This window comes from Pipistrellus hanaki (assembly GCF_964339955.1).
Source record: "Pipistrellus hanaki genome assembly, chromosome: 2".
NCBI classification, from domain to species: domain Eukaryota; kingdom Metazoa; phylum Chordata; class Mammalia; order Chiroptera; family Vespertilionidae; genus Pipistrellus; species Pipistrellus hanaki.
Window position 1 is genome coordinate 180,838,019 of NC_140504.1, and position 24,605 is coordinate 180,862,623.

Here is a 24,605-nt window from a genome sequence, read left to right on the forward strand (position 1 = left end):
TCTCATCGACCCGCTCGACTTTCTGCTGCTCCTGCCTTCCGACCACCTCACGCCGACGGGTCCAGGCCGAGCCAGCCGAGCGACGAGCTCAGCTGATGCAACCTGACAGTACACTTCCCGGCACGAGGAGGCGGCGGCGGCGGCGGCGGCGCGGGCCGAGGGCGAGAGCGAGGAAAGGGCGCAGTGCTGGATTGAGCCCGGAAGACAAGGGGGACGGAGCCATGGGGGATGCTCTGAGCCCAGAAGAGAAGCTGCACCTCGTCACCCGGAACCTTCAGGTCAGGCCTGGGAAACGCGCTGTTGGGGACTGAGGACCCAACCAACGTTCAGAGATGCTGAACCCCACTACGAGATCCTAAGTGTATGGGGCCGGGGACTCCGCGCCAAAGCCGCGGTGAGATAGCCTGCAGTCCTCACTGCGGGTCCATCAGTCAGTCAGCCAGTCAGTTATCTGGGTGCCACAGCAACCACATCGGGCTCACCTCCTGTATGCAGTTACCTGTGTTGAACCAGACTTTGAATTCGGACTCCCACCCTATTATGTACCAGGCGCGAGGCTAGGTAATGGGGATACGTCAAGGCTCTGCCCACCCCACAGATTGTCTGAAGGGAATCAGACGTTAAAAATGACTTGTAATCCAAGCACTTTAATTACAGTTGAAGAAGGTACTGTAAATTACTTATACACGAAACCTTGAAAAGCAATTAGAGGAGACAACTGGGGTGTCAGGGGAGATTGGAGACGTGACCTTTAAACCTCATCCTGAAAGCTGCAGATCACCTCTTCACATATGTTCCTGCACAGCAGAAGTGGGAGTTAACCAGAGGGAAAATGGCGGTGGGGGGGTGGGACATTTCAGGTAAAAAGAACACAGATCCAGACCCAGAGGAAAGCCTAACCGCCGTAGCTCAGTGGTTGAGCTTCGACCTATGAACCAGGGGGTCACCATTCAATTCCGGTCAGGGCACATTCCCGGGTTTCCGGCTCGATCCCCAGCAGGGGGCGTGCAGGAGGCAGCCAACCAATTATTCCCTCTCATCATTGATGTTTCTAGCCCTTTCTCCCTCTCCCTTCCTCTCTGAAATCAATAAAATTATGTATAATTTAAAAAACAAAAAAAGACCCAGAGGAGAGCAAAAACACTGTGGTTCAGATAGGAGGCTAATTTGGCTGGAGTAGTGTCCCAATTACTAATTTTACTAGGGACATAGCACAGGTGACCTAGGGCTCCTCAGCCACCTAGTGGACTTATACGGAGTTACCAGGCACTTAGCCTAAATTCCAACACTAGGAGACAAACATTAATTGCACGAATCACACACACAAACGGTTTATTTACCTAAGGCCTGGTGGGTTCCAGAACTCGGCAAGCCACCCGGAGAGCCCCGCTGACAGACACACACAGGACATGCCCTTGACCAGAATTGAACCTGGGACCTTTCAGTCCGCAGACCGACGCTCTACCACTGAGCCAAACCGGCTTCAGTTCTGCCTTTTTTGTGATTGCTTCCTCACAGAACTAGACATTTCACATAAATGGAATCATACAAAATATGGCCTTTGTATCTAACATCTTCCATTTGGCATAATGTTTTCAAGGTTCATTCATGTTGTACCTATCAAAACCTCATTCCTTTTTTATGGCTGAATAATATTCCATTTCGTGGATTAAACCAGATTTTGTTTATCTATTCATCAATTAATGAACATTTGAGTTACTTCCACTCATAATTTAACCTTGACCAGAGAATTTTGCATGCTTCCCCTTTGTTTCCTAGCCTCTCTCCATAAAATAGTGCTGGTTGGCAATGGACACAAAACTCTGGGGAGGGAGGGTATGTATAGGAGGGGGGGGCAATGTTAAAATATGTACACAGATAATAATTTTTTTAAAAATGTAAAAGAGAGAAAATAAATAAATAAATAATTGGGGGGGGGATAGTGCTGGTTGGGACAAAGGATATACAAAGCTAATGGCGTTGACTCGCTCAGGTTTTAAAGGGTTTTAAAGTGATAGGACTTCCCTTGGGTAGTAGAACCTTCCAAGCATCCAAATAAGTCAGGGGCTTGGAGGATACAGGATCAACCTCCAATCAGCTTGGAGCACAGAATTTTAACAAGTCCAACTTTAATAAATAAATCCAACCAGCAAAACGATTTTTGTCACCCATGGCTTCCAACAATCACTTGAACACTAAAATCTCTTTTTATCTGTAACATGCCAGTTTATTAAGGTTTTTCCAATATATCTTAGGGCAAAAGGAAATTATTAAAGTATTTAAACAGGTAAATGAGTTCATCAAACTTTGGGTTTTAAAGATCTCTCTGGCTGGCTTTTGGAGAATGGGTTAGAGAGCAAAAGATTAGATATGGGAGACCTGTTAGACTGCTGTTTTAATCTTGGTGTAATCTTATGGTGGCCTAGACTAGGGTGGTGGGATAGAGGTGGAGAGAAGTAGAAGGGCTTAAAAGCTGGTTTCGGAGTAATGTATGCAACTTGAATGATAGTACCATTTACTCAAAGAATGGTTGGGGGATGAGGTGGAAAGATGAAAGCATGAGCTTTTAATTTTGAACACGTTGAGTTTGAATTGACTGGGGTGATAAAAAGTACACAGTTCTGTACAGCAGTGTTTTTCAGCCTTTTTTGGGCAAAGGCACACTTGTTTCATGAAAAAAATCACGAGGCACACCACCATTAGAAAATGTTAAAAAATTTAACTCTGTGCCTATATTGACTATATATAAAGTAATTCTCTTGAATAGGAATCAAATAAACACAAAGAAAGTATTTTATAATTACTTTATTATAAAATATTAAGTAAACAAAATAGTGAAAAATTATAAAATTCTTGTCTTGTCTGCACCTACGGCACACCAGGCAACATCTTGCGGCACACTAGTGTGCCGCGGAACAGCGGTTGAAAAACGCTGCTGTACAGGGTGTGAGCAGGAGATTTGGTGGTTACTAGCTCCTACGTAGTAATTGAAGCCACTGAAGGAGATCAGGGAGGATGTAAACTGAGAATTGCTGATATTGCTAATATTTTGTGATTCGGGGGAAGAACAGATGCAAAAAACTCAGACCCGGCAGCCAAAGCAGGAGGAAAACTAAGAATGAAATAGAAGAGACCGAAAGTAGAGAGTGTTTCTGGAAGTGAGTGAGAATTGAATTTAGCAACTTGGAGACCATCTGTGATTTAACAAGAGCATTTTCAGTGATGTGATGCTGCCTGGAATTCAAACTCAAATGGAAGAAGAGATAACTTTTTTAACAAGTTGGCTTTGAAAGGAAGGAGCATGAGTTAGAGGTAGTTGGATGGGAAGATGTGGTTGGGGACATACCCCTGTTGTGGGGTCGAACCCTGGGTTCAAAATAAGACCACCGGAGGCTGATTAATTAATTAAAAAAAAAAAAAAAAAAGCAGGCAAGGATTTACTGAACTGGCCAGGACAGCCACGAGAGCACCACACGCAGGTGGTCTCACACGACTGCACCGTTTCAGGGGTAGGCAATTCCTTTTAAAGGTTTAAACCGCAAGAATTTTCCTGTTGTTCCTAAATCCTAAAGACTAAATTCTAAAGACTGGGGACAGCCCGCAGGGTCAGTTCCCAGTCACATCCTGCTGGACATTGGAATGTGGCCCTATCTTGAGATAGCGATAACACAGAAGCAGAGCTCCACGGTTAGTCTCTAAAGCTCTAAAGGTTATCTACAGTTTCTATCCCTGAAGCTACTGAGTCAGTGGGAATCAATCTCCTGTGGTCCTGGTCCCAGGCTAGGGAAAATTGCCTTAGCCTCCAGGTCTCCACCTGGAAGCTGAGGTAAGTACCCAGTGTTTTAATCAGATGCAAGAGCCAGACTTAGCAGGGTTAAAATTCAAACGGCAGTTTTTACCAAAGTATGGTTGCCACTATATTTCACCCCATCCTCCTAACATCACTGTCATTTCACTGGAGTGGTACTAGCAACACCACCAACGTATATTGGCTCCCACTCTCCACTGAGACCATGGCCGGAGCCCCTGCTGGCTCTGAGCCTGGACCCCCAGTGACACGTGCCTTTGTTTTCCTTGTCGCAGGGTAAAGGATGAGCGAGGTGGGGCGCCGGCATTAAACCAGCTCTTCTGCTTCCACCACAGGAGGTTCTGGGGGAAGAGAAGCTGAAGGAGATCCTGAAGGATCGGGAACTTAAAGTTTACTGGGGAACAGCGACCACAGGCAAGCCGCATGTGGCTTACTTCGTGCCCATGTCTAAGATCGCAGACTTCTTGAAAGCAGGGTGTGAGGTAAGCTCTAATATTTAAACCAATCAGTTGTCCTGGGGGAGTGGCCAAAAGAGGGACTTCACAAGGGCTGGGCAGGGCAGGGAGGGGGGTGTGGAGGTCCTCAGGCAAATTCACATTTTGCTGGTTCCTGATCTCTTATGTCCAGGTAACAATTCTATTTGCGGACCTTCACGCATACCTGGATAACATGAAAGCCCCATGGGAACTTCTAGAACTCCGAACCAGCTACTACGAGAACGTGATCAAGGCAATGCTGGAGAGTATTGGTGTGCCCTTGGAGAAGCTCAAGTTCATCAAAGGCACCGATTACCAGCTCAGCAAGTAAGTGCTTGATCACCCACATTCCTCCTGGCTCCCATGCTCCTCACTAATTACAGGTCTGTGGCGTCTTGGCATTCTTAAATTTGGACTAGTAGCTGTTTGGCTCTACCTGTTAACCATTTAAAAATGTATTCCTTTTGTCCTTTTAATTCATCCATTGAAAATGTACTGACTAGTAAATGCCTAGATATCTCCATTTGCTGGAGTTGTAAATGTAAATCATAACAAAAGTCCTTGGCCTTACAGAGCTCACAGCATATTCGAAAGCAATGATGAGCAATTCAGCCTTCCTTTCTCCTTCCAGGCTCAGCAAATATTGATAAAAAGAAATGTGAAAGAAAAGTATTTCGCTTGTTTATCACCTCCCCAACAACTTTTATTGCTTGTCAGTTTCATTCATGTTTGTGATGTTAGAATACATATGATTTTGTGCCCTACTTTTAAATATTTTTTTTTATTGATTTCAGAGAGAGAAAGAAAGAGAAAGAAACATTAATGATGAGAGAGAATCATTGATAGGCTGCTTCCTGCATGCCCCCCACTGGGGATGGAGCCCGCAACCCAGGCATGTGCCCTGACTGGGAATCGAACCATGACCTGGTTCATAGGTTGACGCTTAACCACTGAGTAATGCTGGCCGGGCACTAGGTCCTTTTTCTTAAACTGAGCGGTGGGTACACTATTCTTAAGACATAGAAGATAGTTTGAGAAATTCTGATGTTTCTTTAATAGGCATTCCAGAAAAGGAGAATGGAGGGGAATGGAATACATAACAATGAAGTAGTATTTTGAATGAAAGGATGGGCCACTCACATTTTAAAAGCTAGTAGGCAGTGCTCTCCTGAAATGTGTTAAGATTGGGAGAGGGAATTCGTGTGCTTTAGGATTAAACTGAGGCCTGGGCGTGGCTTTAACTGTCTGCTCTCCCTTTCCTCTTCAGAGAGTACACGCTGGATGTATACAGACTCTCCTCGGTGGTCACGCAGCACGATGCCAAGAAAGCTGGAGCTGAGGTGGTCAAGCAGGTGGAGCACCCTTTGCTGAGTGGTCTGCTGTACCCTGGACTACAGGTACTTACGAGGGATGGGGTTACCTAGTGAGCTTTTCTGTTCTGCTTCTAACCACTGGTCCAAACCTCTCTCTCCGCCTAATTAAACTGATGCACTAGCTGTTCCTTCACAATGCGGTAGGCCTTCCTTTCTGTCTCCCTCCTCCTCCACCTGCCTTCATTTCCTAAAACCCTCTGGCTTTTTCAGTTGTAAGTTTCCCCTACCTATCTGTCATTTAACTGCTCACCTGCCTTCGCCAGTTTGGCTCAGTGGATAGAGCATCGGCCTGAGGACTGAATGGTGTGGGGGTTCGATTCCGGTCATGGGGACATGCCCAGGTTATAGGCCTGATCCCCAGTAGGGAGCATGCAGGAGGCAGCCAGTTGTGAATCTCTCTCATCATTGATGTCTCTATCTCTCTCTCCCTCTCCTTTCCTCTCTGAAATCAATAAGAATATATTTTTTTAAAAAGAAAAAGAAAAAAAGGAAAAAAAAACAACTACTGCTTATCTCGCAAACCTTCTTTAAGTTGACCAAAATCTCTTGAAAATTAATTTCAGAGCAATGTGTGAAAATAAATTTTAGGCATGATCCTATTTTCCATTAAACAAAACCAGCTCATCCTATTTCATGTGTGCACACTTATATGAACAAGGAGAAAGATGGGGGAAAAAACAAATCAAGCTATTAATATTGGTTACTTTAGAAAGGCAGGATGAAAATGTAGATAGATGCCGAAACTAGTTTGGCTCAGTGGATAGAGCGTCGGTCTGTGGACTGAAAGGTCCCAGGTTCGATTCCGGTGAAGGGCATGTACATTGGTTGCGGGCACAACCCTGGTAGGGGATGTGCAGGAGGCAGCTGGTCGATGTTTCTCTCTCATTGACGTTTCTAGCTCTCTATCCCTCTTCCTTCCTCCCTGTGGAAAATCAATAAAATAAAATTTAAAAAAAGAAAATGTAGATAGACAACTTTTTCTTTGTATATTTCTTTTTTTAAAAATATTGTGTTACTGATTTCAAAGAAGAAGGGAAAGGGAGAGATAGAAACAACAATGATGAGAATCATCGATTGCCTGCCTCCTGCATGTCCCCTACTGCGGATTGAGCCCACAACCTATACAAGTGCCCTTGACCAGAATCAAACCTGGGACCCTTCGATCTGCAGGCTCATCTCCATCCACTGAGCCAAACTGGCTAGGGCTCTTTATATAGTTCTATAATGTTTGATGTAAGAAATTATTCCTCCCTTGTCACCTCCAAGTGATCTTTCCAAAGGTTAAACCTGAAGACATTATCAATCTACACTGTCATTGTGATAGCCTCTAGTTATAGCTGTATATGGTTGTTAAAAGTAATTAAAATTAGCCCTCACCAGGTGCTCAGTTCATTGGGGCATCATCCATATACCAAAAGGTTGCAGGTTCAATCCCCAGTCAGGATTTGATTGATATTTCTCTCTCACATCAATGTTTCTCTTTCTCTTCCTCTCTCTCTCTAAAAATCAATAAATAATCTCAGGTGAGGATTTTAAAAATAATGACTTTTTAAAAAATATTTTTATTGATTTCAGAGAGAAAAGGAGAGGGAGAGAGAGGTAGAAACATCAATGATGAGAGAGAATTATTGATCAGCTGCCCCTTGCACGCCTCACACTGGGAATAGAGCCTGCAACTCAGGCATGTGCCTTGACTGGGAATCAAACTGTGCCTCCTGGTTCATAAGTCACTGCTCAACCACACCATCAGGGCAGTATTATTATTTTTTTTAAGTAATTAAAATTTTAGTTCTGCCGAGACCGGTTTGGCTCGATGGATAGAGCGTCGGCTTGGGGACTGAAGGGATCCGGGTTCGATTCCGGTCAAGGGCATGTACCTTGGTTGCAGGCATATTCCAGTAGGGGGTGTGCAGGAGGCAGCTGATTGATGACTCTCTCTCATCGATGTTTCTAGCTTTCTATCTCTCTCCCTTCCTCTCTGTACAAAATCAATAAAATATATTTAAAAAATAAATAAATAAATAAATAAAATTTTAGTTCTATAGTCACATCGGCCATATTACAGTTGCTCATGAGCCACATGTGAATAGTGGCTATCAGGTTGGACATCAGAGATATAGAACATATTTATCATCACAGTAAGATCTTTTGGACAATGCTATTCTAGATTCTTCCTGCTTGCTCCTCTTTCTCTACCTCTCCTTACTTTTCCCCCCATCCAGACACTAAATTTTATCAATTCTGCTTCTTAAAAAAATCTCTTAAATTCAATCTTGCTCTACATCCCCACTGACTTGATTCATCATTATTTCTTACCTGGACTCTCACAGCAGCTTTCTAGATATTTTCTTCATCTCCAACTCATGGCCTCCATTCCATGCTCTGCCCTCTTAGTGGTGTGATTTTTTACAGTATAGGTCAGGTTTCTCCCTGCCTTAAAACCATTCACTGTCAGAGATATTGCTAGGCACCCTAGCATGACAAAATTACCTGTTTATATGTCTCTTCTCATCTGGGTAATTGGTTCCTCGAAGGCTGAGTCTGGGTTTGACTCATCTCTGCATCTCCTGGGCTGAACTAGGCCTGGCGTGTATTAAGTGACAGTCTTTGTTTACTAGGTTAGCCTTGCCTTTTTTTCCTGCGCTCTCTCAGCACTTTCCTCTGCCTATTTATTTATTTATATTTTTAATTTTTTTAAAAACATTTTCTTCTTCTTTTTTTAATATATTTTTTATTGATTTTTTACAGAGAGGAAGAGAGAGGGATAGAGAGTTAGAAACATCGATGAGAGAGAATCATCGATCAGCAGCCTCTTGCACACCTCCTACTAGGGATGTACCTGCAACCAATGTACATGCCCTTGACCGGAATCGAACCCGGGACCTTTCAGTCCGCAGGCCGATGCTCTATCCACTGAGCCAAACCGGTTTTGGCTAATTTTTTTTTTTTTTACAGAGAGGAAGGGAGAGGGATAGAGAGTTAGAAACACTGATGAGAGAGAAACATCAATCAGCTGCCTCCTGCACACCCCACACTGGGGATATGCCTGCAACCAAGGTACATGCCCTTGACTGGAATAGAACCTGGAACCCTTCAAGTCCGCAGGCTGACACTCTATCCACTGAGCCAAACCAGTTAGGGCCCTCTGCCCCTTATTTACCATTTTTCATAGGCTTCATTAGGCAGGGGGTACGTTCGACATGGCTGGTCAAAAGTTTCTGGTTACCTAGATGCATAGAGAAGAAATATAGTAGGAGTTGATGCTCATGTGTTCTCTCCACAGGCCTTGGATGAAGAATATTTGAAAGTAGATGCCCAGTTTGGAGGCGTTGATCAGAGAAAGATTTTCACCTTTGCAGAGAAGGTTAGTATTCTCTTTTTTTTTCTTTTTTCTTTTGAGCCTCAGAGAAATGCTGAAAATGCCAGTCCCGCCACTCATAACCATATTGTATGGCAAGTATTCTTTTCCTTTGTTTTGCAGATGAGAAAACTGAGGCTAGAAAGTTGTTCAGTATCTCAGTTAATGGCCAAGCAAACAGCTCAGTTTCCAGGAAAGGCACTGCTGTTCTTTCCCAGAGCAGTTGGTCTGTTTGCTCAGGGTTTTATATGAACCACTCAGCTCTAAGATGACGGTTAGTAGTGCTTAAAGGAGGAAATTAATACAAGCCCATAATAGTTTGTTGTTGTTTTTTTCTGGGAAAGAGCTTGAGTAAGTTGAAAAGAGCTTTTGAGAAGCAGTTGGTATTTTTGTAAGCATCTCAAAACCTCACATTGGCAAGGGTGCAGAGAAAAACACTGCTAGTAGAAATGGCTGGAGGGTGGTTTGACAACACTAAAATGTTTCTGTCCTTTGCCCTAATAATTATGAAAATTTAGCCTAAGAAAATAATTTTAAAAGTACAATTTGAGTTACGTATGAAAGTATTTATCATATTATTAATTTAAAGCAAAAATCTAGAAATAAATTTACATCCAATGACGAGGGATTGGTTAATACATTATAATAAAGCCTCACATTGGAATATTATTTAATTTTTTAATGGTTTTTAGATATATTTAGTGACTGGGGAAATGTTTACAATGTAAATGTTTTATAATTTTATAATATATATTTTTTAATATTGATTATTAGAGAGGAAAGAAGAGAAAGAGAAACATCTATGAGAGAGAGAAATAACAATTGGTTGCCTCCTGTATACACCCCAACTGGGGCTTGAACCCACAACCTGGATATGTGCCCTGACTAGGAATTAAACCCACAACCCTTCAGTGTATGGGATGATGCTCTAACCAACTGAATCACACCAGCCAGGGCAGTTTTTATATATTTTTAAGGGTTATAAAAAAAAATTGTTAAGTATGTAAAAGAGATTATATGTGTGGCCCACAAATCCTAAAATATTTAGTATCTTGCCCTTTACAGAAAAATTTTGCCCATTCCTGCCCTAGAGATAACTTGTATCCTTGTAATTCATTACAGTTTAAGTTAGATGTTTTTACCTCTTCCCAACAATGCAAAAACATATATATTTCACTTTTATATATACTTTAAATCCCAAAGTCTTCGTTGTAATTGTTTAGTAAACATTTTTCATAAATACTTACCATTACTCACCCTTTCTGATACTCTTGATTTCTTCTTGTAATTCTATGTCTCTATGCTTCCATCTGGGATCATTTTTCTCTTTTTTCTTTTTTAATATATTTTATTGATTTTTCACAGAGAGGAAGGGAGAGAGAGAGAGAGCTAGAAACATCTATGAGAGAGAAACATCTTCCAGCTGCCTTCTGCACACCCCCTATCGGGGATGTGCCCGCAACCAAGGCACATGCCCTTGACCAGAATCGAACCCGGGACCTTTCAGTCCGCAGACCGACGCTCTACCACTGAGCCAAACCGGCCTCGGCTGGGATCATTTTTCTTTAGTCTAGAGCCCCCTTAGTATTTTGTGTTTGTAGTGAAGGTCTCTTGGTAATGAGTTCTTTCAACTTTTATCTGCAAAATCTTTCTTTTGCTTTCAGTGGGTATAAATTCTAGGTTGACCATTATTTTTCTTTTAGCCTTTAATTTTTTTTTATTTTATTTTTATTTTTTTTATAGAGAGGAAGGGAGAGGGATAGAGAGTTAGAAACACCCATGAGCCGAAACTGGTTTGTCTCAGTGGATAGAGCGTTGGCCTTCGGACTGAAAGGTCCCAGATTCGATTCCGATCAAGGGCATGTACCTTGGTTGCGGGCACATCCCCAGTAGAGGGTGTGCAAGAGGCAGGTGATCGATGATTCTCTCTCATCGATGTTTCTAACTCTCTATCCCTCTCTCTTCCTCTCTATAAAAAATCAATAAAATATATTTTGAAAAAAGAAAAAAAGAAAGAAACATCCATGAGAGAGAAACATCCAGCGGCTGCCTCCTGCACACCTCTACTGGGAATGTGCCCACAACCAAGGTACACTAGTCCGCAGGCCAACGCTCTATCCACTGAGCCAAACCAGTCAGGGCTCTTTTAGCCTTTTAAAAAGTTGTCTCATTGCCTCTGGCTTCCATAATTTCTACTAAAAAGCTGCCTATAAGTGTCATGTGTCAGATAATATTTTTTTTTTTCTGGAAGTTTTAAAGGTTATTTCTTGGTCTCTGATTTTCAACAATTTGACAATAATGTTTTTTTGCATGTTAGACCTCTAATATTCTGTTGTTTTCCTTTCTTTGTTCCCTCTGTGCTTTAGTTTGGATATTCTCTATTGACTTTTCTTCAAGTTTATTTATCCTATCTTCTGTTAAATTTATTCAGTATTGTTGCCGAAACCGGTTTGGCTCAGTGGATAGAGTGTTGGCCTGCGGACTAAAGGGTCCCGGGTTCGATTCCGGTCAATTGGTTGCGGGTACATCCCCAGTGGGGATGTGTGCAGGAGGCAGGTGGTCGATGACTCTCTCTCATCGACGTTTCTAACTCTCTATCTCTCTTAATTCCTCTCTATGTAAAATCAATAAAATATATTAAAAAAAAATTTATTCAGTATTGTGTTGTGTCTTTTTAGAACTTCCATTTGATTCTTCTTTATACATTCCGATTCTTGTTTAAGGTTCTCCATCTTTTATCCCATTTTTTCCTTTTCCTCTATTCCCTTTAACACACTAATCATGATTATTTTGACACTTTGATCTGCTTATTCCAATACCTGGAAGGTCTGTCACTCTGTTTTTGTTGACTATTTTAACTATCAGTTACTTTTTTCTGCTTTTCATTTCTAATACTTTTTTTTACTGTATCGGAGTAATTGTAGATACGTTATAGAAGCTCTGGATTATGTTTATAAAGTAATATGTTTTTGGTAGACTGTTAAGTTACTGATTTATCACCTTGATCCTGTCAGGGTTGTTTTTAGACTCTGTTAGAACAGTTTTGCCCTTGTTCCCTTGATATGGTTTTATTCTTAGGCTGTGGCTTTTCTAGAGCCTCATACTGAAATTTCAAGGTGTTCACAGAACCCTCACTATTTTGATTGAACCTAAATTTCAAGTTCTGTCTCGAGATCCAGCACTGTGCAGCCTCTGAAATCTCTGCTCAAGTCTCCAGCCTCCGGAACCTGTTCTCTGCTGGGCTTTCTGGAGTCTCTCCATATGCATGCACAGCCATGTGTCTCAGTGGGGAATTTTGACTTAGATATTTAGAGGAGGGAATGCCTTCTCTCTAGAACCCTTCCCAAATCCTAGCCTCCTGACAGCCCTACACTTCGGTCTCAGCTGCTTTTTTTTTTCTCAGTTCCCGGTTTGAAAAATATTCCCTCACAGGGAAAGCCAGGGTGAGTGTGTGGTCACTGTTGCTTTCCCTTCTCTCAAGATGTGTAGCAATACACCTCTTACTGTCAATGCCTACAAATGGTTATTTTATGTATTGCCAGGTTTTATAGTTGCTTATGATGGGAGAGTAAATCCATTAGCCTCACAATACAATACTAATAGAAAAGCTTGGCGAGCGGGACACACACACAACTTTGTTTACATTACGATCACCATTAAAAGCTATATATTTGAATATAAGTGATGAGAGAGAATCATTGATTGGCCTGGCTGGTGTGGCTTGGTAGTTGAACATTGACCTATGAACCAGAAGGTCATGGTTCAATTACCCATCATGGCACATTTCTGGGTTGTGGGCTTGATCCCCAGTAAGGGGCATGCAGGAGGAGGCCAATCAATGATTCTCTCTCATCACTTATATTTCTATCTCTCTCTCCCTCTCCCTTCCCTTCCGCTTTGAAATCAATAAACATATTTTTTAAATAAATAAAGTTGGCATTCAGTAGAAAAAAGACATTGGAAGGAATATATGAAACAACTAAGTTACTGGCCAAGTTAGATGAGATTAGCGTACTGAGGAGGAATTTATCCTAATATCTGCAATGTTTCTTTCTAACCCCTCAGTATCTCCCTGCACTCGGATACTCAAAACGGGTCCATCTGATGAATCCTATGGTTCCAGGATTAACTGGTAGCAAAATGAGTTCTTCAGAAGAGGTAAGTGCCAACTCTGACTTGGGTTTAGAAATCTGCAATAAGAGAAGAAGAGATTAAGTGCTCAAAAGAAGAGTAACTTAGCTAACTAGAAGTCTCAAATACTTGAGTAATAAGTTATCTTAAATTAGTCAGTTAATTCCAGTGGTTCTTGAGTACCTAAGGACCCAGAAGCAGTCCTGATGATTTTTTTTTATTATATTGATTTTTTACAGAGAGGGATAGAGAGTTAGAAGCATCGATGAGAGAGAAACATCAATCAGCTGCCTCCTGAACACCCCCCACTAGGGATATGCCCGCAACCAAGGTACATGCCCTTGACCGGAATCGAACCTGGGACCCTTGAGTTTACAGGCCAACACTCTATCCACTGAGCCCAACCAGTTAGGGCAGTCCTGATGATTTTTGAAATTTTACTGCTACTGATAAAAAGCTCAAAAGTAATTTCTTTATTCATAAAACTATGATAAAATTCAGCCTTATTAATGAGATGGCTGTGGTTGCATTTCACCAACTAGCGTCTTGATTATTAGGGTGATGTTTGATATGATTAATATGATATATTTGCTGTCTTTTGACAAGTAAAAGTCCAATTTAAGGAATGTACACTTTTATTTTGTTCACTAAGGGTACAGAATTGAGCAGCAGTTACCAACAGAGATGTTGAAGGTTGTGTTCAGGGTTCCCAAACATGGCTGATCTTCAGAATTACCAAGGAAATTTTGTTTTTAAGTTGGTTAGACCCTGTCCTTAGGTTCTGATAAAGTGGTTCTGGGAAACAATTCAGGAATCTGTACTTTCTTTCAGATCCTATTACGTGATTCTGTTTACAGTTGTGTTTGGGCGTTCATCTAGTTCTTTGATGAGAGATGAATAAATATATGCATAGAAATTGTTATTGTTATTTTTAAAAGAATCTACTCATTCTTTTTTCTCTCAAGTTATAGTGCTTCATCTCTCAATTATTTCTCTGACTATTAGATTACTCATCCTATTGGTGACATTCACCATATTTTAATCCTGGAAATAGATGTTAACAGCAGTTCCCAAACATGAATGCATTAGAATGACTCAGAGCTTTTTAAAAATATAATACCTGGCCCAACCCCAGGAGATTTTGATTCATGGGGTTTGGGTGGAGCCTGTAATTTATATATTTTTTAAAGCACCCAAGGTGATTCATATACAGCCATATGTGGACCAGAATTTGGTGACTGCTGAACTCAAATGAGCATGATCTCACTCACTCCAAAATAAGAAACAAATTCTATTACCCTAAAAAGGAAAAGTGACTCTAGATAATTTATGATATCTGGTGCTGGTGGGTTTTGTGAAACAAGTATCACACGTGGCTGATGGCAATGTCAGTTTGTATGCCCCTTTCAGAAAACAGTTTGGGCCTGGCAGTTTTTTGGTAATTTAAGGAAATAATCTTAGAGAAGGCAAAAAAAACTTCTGCTAGATGCTCATTGTAGTATGATATATAATCTGTAACAATTAGGATATAGTCCCAAAGTTTAGAAACTGTTATATAAACCAGTGTTTTTCAACCTTTTTTGGGCAAAGGCACACTTGTTTCATGAAAAAAATCACGAGGCACACCACCATTAGAAAATGTTAAAAAATTTAACTCTGTGCCTATATTGACTATATATAAAGTAATTCTCTTGAATAGGAATCAAATAAACACAAAGAAAGTATTTTATAATTACTTTATTATGAAATATTAAGTAAACAAAATAGTGAAAAATTATAAAATTCTTGTCTTGTCTGCACCTATGGCACACCAGGTGTGCCGCGGAACAGCAGTTGAAAAACGCTGATATAAACTACGTTTTCGCTAATAATTGGGAATATAATACACCATAAAAATTATAAGTGAAGACTAGCCACTCAGAAATGCTTATGACATAGTCTCATAATGTTTAAATCTTTGTTTAAAAGATTACAATGCAGTCGACCATTGAACATGCGGAGGTTAGGGGCACCAACATCCCCCTCCATGCAATTGAAATCTATAACTTTTGACTCCCTCAAAATTTATCTACTCATAATCTACTGTTGGCTGGGAACCTTAACAATAATAGTCAAGCAACACATATTTTGTATGTGATAAGTATTATCTACTGTATTCTTACAATATAATAAGCCAGAGAAAAGAAAATGTTATTCAGAAAATGATAAGGAAGAGAAAATATATTTACAGTACTGTACATATTGGGGGAAAATTGTGTATAAGTGTAACTGTGCAGTTCAAACCGGTGCTGTTCAGGGTACACAGATTAGTTGAGCATATTTTCATTTTCATTTTCAACCACAAGAGGTCCTCTTCCCCTCCATGGCTTCTAGGAGTCCAAGATTGATCTCCTTGATCGGAAGGAGGATGTGAAGAAAAAACTGAAGAAGGCCTTCTGTGAGCCAGGCAATGTGGAGAACAATGGGGTTCTGTCCTTCATTAAGCATGTCCTTTTCCCCCTCAAGTCTGGTAAGGCATTCCCTGTTCTCTTCTCAGAGGCCAGGCCAAAACAGCAGAACTAGTAGTGATAATGCTTGTGATGTGTCACAGTCTTCCTCCAGGGATGGCTTCCCTGGTTCTCTGCTCTGAATTCACAAATATTAATAATGGTTGGAGTTGAAATACCATTTCGTTGTCCATGTGTTGTTATCAGGTTAGATTCTGAGTGCAGTGGGTAGCGGTGATAGAATGAGGGTGGGGGCAAGGCATGAACTAGAGGAATAAAAAGAAATGTAAGACGCGATCCTTCCCCTGAATTTGGATGCTAGTTGGGAATACAACATGGCCTCACATCCAATTTTAAAAATTAAAGCACCACACAAAAAAGTTCAAAATACAGGTATGGCAAAAACAACAGATAGCCATATGTTTGGGCTAGGAATGCTGACTCTGCCATTAGCAGTGAGTTTATTGGTGTGGATCCTTTTTCTTACAGAGTTTGTGATCCTTCGAGATGAAAAATGGGGTGGAAACAAAACCTACACAGCTTACTTGGATCTGGAAAAGGACTTTGCTGATGAGGTAATTCCAGAGGAGGCATAATCCCCACTGAACTCATTCTTTCTTTTTTTATGTTTCACCCAAGGATATGTTTTAGAAGAAGAGAGAAAGAGAAACATTGATGTGAGGGAGAAACACTTATTGGTTGCCTCCCATACATGCCCCAACTGAGGACATCGAACCCACAATCTTTTGGTGTATAGGAAGATGTTCCAACCAACTGAGCCACCCAGCCAGGGCCCCACTGACCTCATTCTGACAGACCTCTCTGTCTTGTCCTAGCCGGTTTCTAATTATGTATATATATAACCTGGATAATATATTTTATAGGTGCATGCCAGTGGTGGTTGGCCAGCCTGCCTGCTGGTTGAACTTCTGGTCAAGGGAACAATTTGCATATTAGCCTTTTATTATATAGGAAGGATATATAGGATATACACTGAGTGGCCAGATTATTATTCGTTCAGAGATCATTGGTAATGGCTGAGGTGAGGATTCAGAAGGTTTACAGATTAGATGGGCAAACAGCACAGAGCTAATGTATTGGTGCCCTAATCACTCTCCAAAGGACTTAACCTGGAAGGAAGGACCAAAGCAAAAGGAAGCATTTCAAGGACAAGTTTTAAATCAAGGCTCAAAAAGGAGACACAGCCAAAACCGGTTTGGCTCAGTGGATAGAATGTCAGTCTGCAGACTGAAAGGTCCTGGGTTCGATTCCAGTCAAGGGCATGTACCTTGGTTGCGGGCACATCCCCGGTAGGGGGTGTGCAAGAGGCAGCTGGTCGATGTTTCTCTCTCATCGATGTTTCTAGCTCTCTGTCTCTCTCCCTTCCTCTCTGTAAAAACATCAATAAAATATTTTTTTTTTTTTTAAAGAGAGAGAGAGAGAGACAAATGTAAATGGACAGAATAGAATATACTATTCGGTTCACCAGACAGTTTAGCAAGACTTACTCAGTGGCCATGTGTTAGGCACCGTGTTAGGGGCTGGCAATACAAAGAAGACTACATCCTCATGGAGGTCATAATCCAGTAGGAGAAACAGAGATATAAATAAATATTTCCTGTCTTACTGCCCAGTGAAGGTATATGCATGGTCTAGAAATAAAATGGGAGGAAGTGATCTTTGTAGAAGGGATGGCATTCGCTGTTTCACCTGAGGGGTAGGAATTCCTGAGGACATGTGTGAGGGAATAAACTGCAAAGACATGGTAAGATGAAACAGCATGCTGTACAAGGAAGCAGTGGTTTGATTTGACTAGAGTCTAAAAGGTGAGGTGGGACATTGCAGGCATGAACAGTTCATAAAGGAAGATATAATAATAGTGTATATGAGGGGAAATGGGGAGTTTTGATTGACTCTGAAGTCAGCAGTTGAGTCAGCAGTGTGATAGGGCTGTGTGAGTCTTGGCCTAACCATCAGAAATGTAGATCCTGGAACCAGGGTGCTGATAATGCATTCCGTTCTCCATTGTTCTGAGGACATTTGGGCTTGCGCATAGACTTCAATATTTTTTTGTCTTTTATTATTATTTTTTTTAATGTATATATTTTATTGATTTTTTTTTTACAGAGAGGAAGGGAGAGGGATAGAGAGTTAGAAACATCGATGAGAGAGAAACACTGATCAGCTGCCTCCTGCACACCCCCTCCTGGGGATGTGCCCGCAACCTAGGTACATGCCCTTGACCGGAATCGAACCTGGAACCTTTCAGTCCGCAGGCCAACGCTCGATCCACTGAGCCAAACCGACTTTGGCTAGGACTTCAATTTCATGTTGTTTATTTGGCAATCAAGGGTGTCTTCATGGGAAGAGGATGGATACCACTATAGGCAACACACACAAAACCATGTCAATAAAGCACAGTTGAAAGAACCGGGCAAGTTTAGCTGAAAAGCAAGTATGGTTCCAGTCATCCTCAACTACATGAAGGACTCTCCTGGGTTAGGGTTAGGTTTCTTCCTGTGGCACCAGAGGGCTAACCCAGGACTTCGGGAGGGGACCACAGGGACGCATGCTTAGGTTCAGCTTCAGAAAAAACTCTTATGACCTCAATTCTGTGGCAGTGACAGGGCTGCTTCAGGTGACCTTACAGTCCCCACCACTGAGGTGTTCAGGCAAAGAACCACTGGAGGCAGTGTTGTAGGAGCGTTTGGGTGTCAAGTGGAAGAAAAGACTCAGTGATCCCTGAGGTCTGCGGGCCTTTAAGGCCCATTTTTTAGATATCTGACAGCCAGTCAAAGATTTTCTGTCATTATTGATGTTTCTATTTCTCTTCCTCTCTGAAATCAATAAACAATGTATTTAAAAAAAAAAAAAAAAAAAAAAAAAAAAAAAAGACCTGGGCCCGGGACAAGTCAGATAACCTTTCTGAACCTTTTTCCTTCTCTGCCCTTCCAGCTTCACAAGCTGGTTCTGATTGTGCTGGGAAAACTCCCTGCCTCCTGTACAGACAATATTAGTAGATTGAGGTGTCCGGTGTCCTTTGCCCTGTTCCAGTGTCATACCTCACCAGGCCTCATACACATTTACAGATTGTACACCCTGGAGATCTAAAGAATTCTGTTGAAGTCGCCCTGAACAAGTTGCTGGATCCCATCCGGGAAAAGTTTAATACCCCTGCACTGAAGAAGCTGTCCAGCGCTGCCTACCCAGATCCATCGAAGCAGAGTAAGGCCAGTAGGGGAGGGGGAGGGCCAGAGGGGTGACATCACCTGGAACACTAGCCTGTCAGTATTCCAGACAAAGGTCTCAGAACAAGGTCTGTCCTAAAGAGAGGACCCAAGAAGCCAGGGGGTCTGAAGTGTAAGGATGTCACACCCTGTTGGCTCCTGGAATGGCACTTGAGTCATCTTGGTTTTGGTCTGGTGGATAGTGTGCAGTGACCGTATCCTATTGTACCAGCACTGCTGGGAGCTGCTGGTGTAAGACGTGTCCTTGGGTCCTTTCACTAAATCCTCTTCAGTTAGACCATGACAGTGACACAGCTGCTTAGGCCCAGCCTGCACAGCTTTTCAGTAACAGTAAAGGGAGTCACTGACTTCCCTTCCATGTCCCTCTGATTGGCTCTTAGTTGGCCAACCACTCCTCTCAGAAAAGACTCAGTTACTACACGTGGAGTGCACGAATGGAAGCACCTAAAGGTGGCAGAGCTACGACTGTCCACTCCCCTCTCCTCCCGCCTAATTACTGAGTAAGAATAGATGAAAATTTAGTGTGTCACTCCTCAAAGGGTTGTATCACAACCCTGTTTAAAGAAAATATAACTCACAAGTAGCATTCGTAGTAAAGTATAATTGATTAAGAAAATCTGGACTCCCACATCCTATAAAAGTATTCAGGTCCTCAGTTCGCTACTTCCATGAAATCCTACATGACTAGTATATAATTCTGTAAATCTTTCCAGTAAATGTAAATAAGGAAGAAGGATTAAATGATTTGATTGATTGATAGATAGATAGATAGATAGATAGATAAATGAACGTATAATTGGTGGCTGGTGATTCTGCAGAAAGGCTGCTGGTGTCCTTTGGTCGGATCAGCAGTTGGCTTCCCATAGGGAAAGAGGACAGTTCTGAGCCCTTGGGTTCTTCTCATTCCCAGAGCCAGTTGCCAAAGGCCCTGCCAAGAATTCGGAACCAGAGGAGGTCGTCCCATCCCGACTGGATATCCGTGTGGGGAAAATCATCAGTGTGGACAAGGTACTCGTTTTCACTGCATCCCAGAGAGGCAGATAGGGGTCAGGTTTGTCTGTTTCCATCTGGAGGAAACCTGGCCCGAGATGGGGAGTAACATCCCTGAGATCATATTGCAAGTCAGAACCCAGGTGTCCAATTCCAGGCCTCAGGCTTTTGTCCCTTTGCTGCCTCTGGACCTTATCAGCCAAACATAGCCTGGAACTCAGTAGGGGGCAGATGTTAGTCAGGGGGAACTTGTTGATCCGTGAAATCTGGTCTGATGAACTCACCTGGTTCTCTACCAGTTTGTCTGGACTAGCTGCATTGTCTTAGGCCAGGCACTTAGTCTCCCAAACCAACCCCCACCATCAACACACACACACACACACACACACACACACACACACAGGGAGGAAGACTTTCTTTTTCCAGAAACAGAAGGTTATGCAACCTGTGGCGGGGACCACTTGTTTGGGCTTTTTCTCCTCCCAGCATTGATTGGCTTTTCACTGTATAAACCCAACCACCAAAACAACTTTGAGAGCTGCGGGCGCTTCCAGATGGTGACACCAGCAGTATCCTCCTCCATCTCCCATTGCGCCTAGGACTCACCTGGTGCAGCTGTGGCCAGAATGGCAGCCACAGATAGTCCAGGCCATTTCATCTCTTAGTTTCCTTCCACCTCTTACACAAGTAACTAGACTCATTTTACTCAAATCCCACCTCTTGACTGAGAGTAGACTAGACCTTCAAGATCCGGCCTCTTGTCTGCTATAGGACTTTGAAAGAGAGTACTAGGTGGTCCCTCAAGATCTTCTCTAGGGAGGAGATGCCCCTTCTGGAGCCGGAGGGCTCACCAGGCCCCATGATCTATTCCATTGGGAAACTCTGGGACCAACATCTCTTGCTGGCAGCACCCAGATGCAGACAGCCTGTATGTGGAGAAGATAGATGTCGGGGAAGCGGAGCCGCGGACTGTGGTGAGCGGCCTGGTGCAGTTTGTGCCCAAGGAGGAACTGCAGAACAGGCTGGTGGTGGTGCTATGCAACCTGAAGCCCCAGAAGATGCGCGGAATTGAGTCCCAAGGCATGCTTCTGTGTGCTTCTATGTAAGTGAGGGCTTGGGGCGGGGCCAGGCCGGGGGGGAGGCCAAGGGTGGGTGGGCCCATGCGATGCCCCTCCACATGCCAGCTAGAATGAGAACACTGGCCCAAAGGTGGTGCGTGGAGGAATTATTCCTTGTACAAGTACTAAGAATGAAGCACAGAAATGGAAGGTTCAAAGCAGTGTGCACCTGCCCACCTCTCACACTAATAAGAGGTGGTGCCAGGATTCACCTCAGTTCTGATGGGCTTTTAAGGCCTTGCTCTCTCTGTTATGTCAGACTTCCTCCCAAAGGAGCCCAGATTTTGGTATCTCTCCTGATCTAGGTCTTCATTTAGCCCTGGTTAACCCAACCCTGATGATGTCCCCGAAATCCCAGTGGGGCCTCCATGTGGAGGCTCTAATGCAGTGGTTCTCAACCTTTCTAATGCCCCAACCCTTTAATACAGTTCCTCATGTTGTGGTGGCCCCCAACCATAAAATTATTTTCGTTGCTACTTCATTACTGTAATTTTGATACTGTTATGAAAGGTAACGTAAATATCTGTGTTTTCCGATGGTCTTAGGCAACCCTGCTATTAAAGGGTGGCGGCATTAAAAAGGTTGAGAACCGCTGCTTAATGCTTTGATCTCATAACAGCTGGAGGCAACCTGTAGCTTCACTCTTTCCTTGTCCCACGTGTCTTTCCAGGGAAGGGAGCAGCCGCAAGGTCGAGCCTCTGGACCCTCCCGCAGGCTCCGCTCCTGGGGAGCGCGTGTTTGTGAAGGGCTATGAGAAGGGCCAACCAGATGACGAGCTCAAGCCCAAGAAGAAAGTCTTTGAGAAGCTGCAGGTAAAAAGCTGCCGTGGTTCCCCTCTTACCTGGGCCGCCGGGACTGTCCCCTCAGACTGCTCTGTACTGAATCCAAACCTGCCCTCTTCCACCTGGGCCTCTCTGCATCTAAGCTCCTCCTCCTCCTTCATTCCAGACCTTTCTGAACGAGGTGCCTAAAGACCAAGGAGGCCCTTGTGAGTCTGAGCACCAACAGGCTCCTTGAGGCACAGACAGTTCCTCCTTTGAATCTTGTCTGTGACAGATAGTCCCCCTTTTACCTGGCAGGATACCTGCCAGGGCCACACAGGGTCAGCACAAGTGGTGGAGCCAGGGTCACTGTCACCACTCATTCTCGTCCCCTCCTGGGGCACTGACTCCTGTGTGGCCTGCCCCTGTGACCCTTGAGTTCATTCACTCAAAAAATATCGGGTCCCTAAGAGATGCCAGGCATTGTTCTGGGTGCTTGGGCTACTACATCAGTGAATAAAACAGCAAAATTTCACTCTCCTCATGGAACCAACACTAATGGCTGGCCTTTTCTAGTTAATAACTTGTTTCCTCATGCTCGCTTCAGCAGCACACACACTAAGGTAACTTGTTTTCTCCATTAAATGTTTTCTGGCGGGCCTGACGCGGGGTTTCTCCTTCTCCATCCTGCTGTGTGTGCCAAATGGCTTCCTCCCCCCCTCCTTCCTGGTTTTCCAGGATGGCTTTATGAATCACTTATTTTTCTCTGGCTACAAAATATATTTTCAACATAGATATGTATAAAATATAGGGGGAAAAGAAGAAAACAAAATACCCATAATCTATCACCTAGAGATACTGAAAAATGTCATTAGTGATTATTTCCTTCTGGATATTTTCTATACATGGAGATATTTACAGTTTGAGTCATATGTTTGTTTGTTTTTAACTTGATGCCTGAAAAGCTTCGCTATTAAATATTGAGGGGGGGTCTTATTGTATAGTATTATATCATAATTATTATTATTTAACTAAATTATTTACCCTTATTAGGCATTGAGGTGGTTCTGTTTTACACTATTAGAATGCTATGATGGATGTCTTGATACATAGTTCCTCGCACTTATTCATAATTATTTTCTTAAACTAAGTCCCTAAAATGAGCTTTGTGCCACTGAGTTGGCTCTGACTCGCAGTGAGTGACCCTATGAATCAGTGATGCCCAGTGTCCTGTTCACAACAGCTCCTGCAGACTCCTCTGGCTTCTTTTATGGCATCAATCCGTCCCATACTCAGCTTCCTCTTTTCCTGCTGCCTTCTGTTCCCCCAGCATTATTGTCTTTTCCGAGGAGCCTGCCTTCTCATGCTGTGCCCAAAGTAAGACAGCTCCCATCCTGTCATTTTCCTCCAGGAATGTTCCAGGTTTACCCGAGTCCAAAGATGAGAGCTCTTAGAAAAGTTAGGTCAGTTTACACTCTGGTGGTGTACGAGAGTCTGTTTTCTTGCAGTTCCATCACCATCTCTATAATCGCTTTTTGTTTCTTATCCAGGCTGACTTTAAAATTTCTGAGGAGTGCATCGCACAGTGGAAGCAAACCAACTTCATGACCAAGCTGGGGTGCATCTCCTGTAAATCACTGAAAGGGGGGAACATCAGCTAGCTAACCTGCCTCTCCGGCCCTTCTCCCATCATCCCGAGTCATCTGTCTCCTCGGTTTGCGCTATCATCCGTTTACCCATCTCCCGGGACAGTGAAACGAGAAGTTTGGGGCTTTATCAGGCGAAGAACTTGCCGAGAGGCAGCTCCACGGCCCCAGAATCCAGGATCGCCCAGTCTGGCTGCAGTGGGAGGCCGACCTCCCAGGGAGTAACGAGGGCTGGGCAGCAGCAGGGAGGGCAGTCTACCTTCTTCCCTTGGCAGCTGACTTAAGAAATCTGGTTTTAATAGAACTCACAGAAAATGTTTATGCCACAGTCCTTCTAATTGGAAAAACACTGGTTTCCAGGTTTTCCTGGAATTATCCCAGCAGCTGTGCCTCTGCCTGGGATCTGATGCCTGAACTGTATTAATTACAGCTTCTCCCCAACAGGAAATTGTGGGATTTGCAAAGGGAAGGGAAAACAAGAGGACCTAGAGGCCTGCCATGTGGTTGGCAGCATTCGCCAATGCCTGCCAGCTCTAAGGCTTGGCACTGGAGATGGGGCCTGCCTTGGACTCCTGGTATTTCCCTTGGTTCTGCTAGTTTGGGACAGTCCCTAAACCAGCTGTGTTAACGACAGAAGCAGGGTGGATGGTACTGCCTGTTCTTTCTCCACAGAGGGTGGGGTACTTCTCCATAAGGTGTCTCAATCAGTATCACTAACCATCACGAATTCAAATAAAAGGTCTGGAAAAGGGTGTGTGGATGAGGCCTGTCTGTGAACTGGAGAGAGGAACACAGCTGAGCCCCTAACTCTGTCCGGAGCTGCTTGTGTCTTATATTCCCCCCTGTACTGGGTGGGGGGAGGGAGGAGGCGTAGAGGATGGAGGGTGAACACCTGACTCCCTTTGGCAGTGCTAAGCACAGGAGCCTCACTTTTAGGGTCCGATGTTTGCAGCGAGAACATTTTCCCTCCGAAATGTGGGCCCCCAACCACCACCACGCCCCTCCCCCATTAAGAAGCAGTGGCCACAGCCAAGTCTTAATCATTTAATTAACACCTTTGAAACAGCTTTTCATGTCTCATTCAGGCTTCAGGACAGAGGGAATGGATTGTACACACATATCAAAGACTCAAAAATTTAAAGAAATATATATATATATATATACTTCTAACATTTTTAGGGGAATTAAAAATCAGGCTTTTGGTCTCTCC

General features: G+C 43.1%; 2 protein-coding genes across 4 annotated transcripts in view; one reads left to right on the forward strand and one right to left on the reverse strand.

The window, feature by feature from the left end:
- S100PBP (S100P binding protein) overlaps positions 1 to 1,362 on the reverse strand; it is a 36,444-nt gene extending 35,082 nt beyond the window's left edge. The window contains exon 1 of the mRNA XM_084873119.1: positions 1,341 to 1,362. The gene's annotated coding sequence lies outside the window, so the exon portion shown is untranslated. The remainder of the gene's footprint in view (positions 1 to 1,340) is intronic.
- Positions 40 to 24,147, forward strand: YARS1 (tyrosyl-tRNA synthetase 1). 3 transcript variants are annotated; one of them, XM_084873076.1, is made up of 13 exons: positions 42 to 278; positions 4,144 to 4,290; positions 4,436 to 4,611; positions 5,552 to 5,681; positions 8,941 to 9,021; positions 13,081 to 13,173; positions 15,520 to 15,655; positions 16,122 to 16,207; positions 18,722 to 18,857; positions 19,791 to 19,888; positions 20,779 to 20,972; positions 21,659 to 21,800; positions 23,300 to 24,147. In XM_084873076.1, the coding sequence occupies exons 1-13, from the start codon at positions 96 to 98 to the stop codon at positions 23,408 to 23,410; spliced, it is 1,713 nt and encodes a 570-aa protein (XP_084729202.1). In that variant the 5' UTR covers positions 42 to 95; the 3' UTR covers positions 23,411 to 24,147. The 3 variants fall into 3 exon arrangements, with proteins under 3 accessions (XP_084729203.1, XP_084729202.1, XP_084729204.1); XM_084873078.1 differs by having other exon boundaries at positions 74 to 278; positions 4,084 to 4,290; XM_084873077.1 differs by lacking the exons at positions 15,520 to 15,655; positions 16,122 to 16,207 and having other exon boundaries at positions 40 to 278.
- Positions 24,148 to 24,605: the final 458 nt, after the last annotated feature.

Excerpts from the sequence above, each read along its gene's own strand:
- YARS1 (XM_084873076.1), top strand. The coding sequence starts at position 96 with ATGCAACCTGACAGTACACTTCCCGGCACGAGGAGGCGGCGGCGGCGG. Across the intron at positions 4,612-5,551 it reads ACCGATTACCAGCTCAGCAA|AGAGTACACGCTGGATGTAT; the intron begins GTAAGTGCTTGA and ends TTTCCTCTTCAG. Across the intron at positions 9,022-13,080 it reads TTTTCACCTTTGCAGAGAAG|TATCTCCCTGCACTCGGATA; the intron begins GTTAGTATTCTC and ends CTAACCCCTCAG.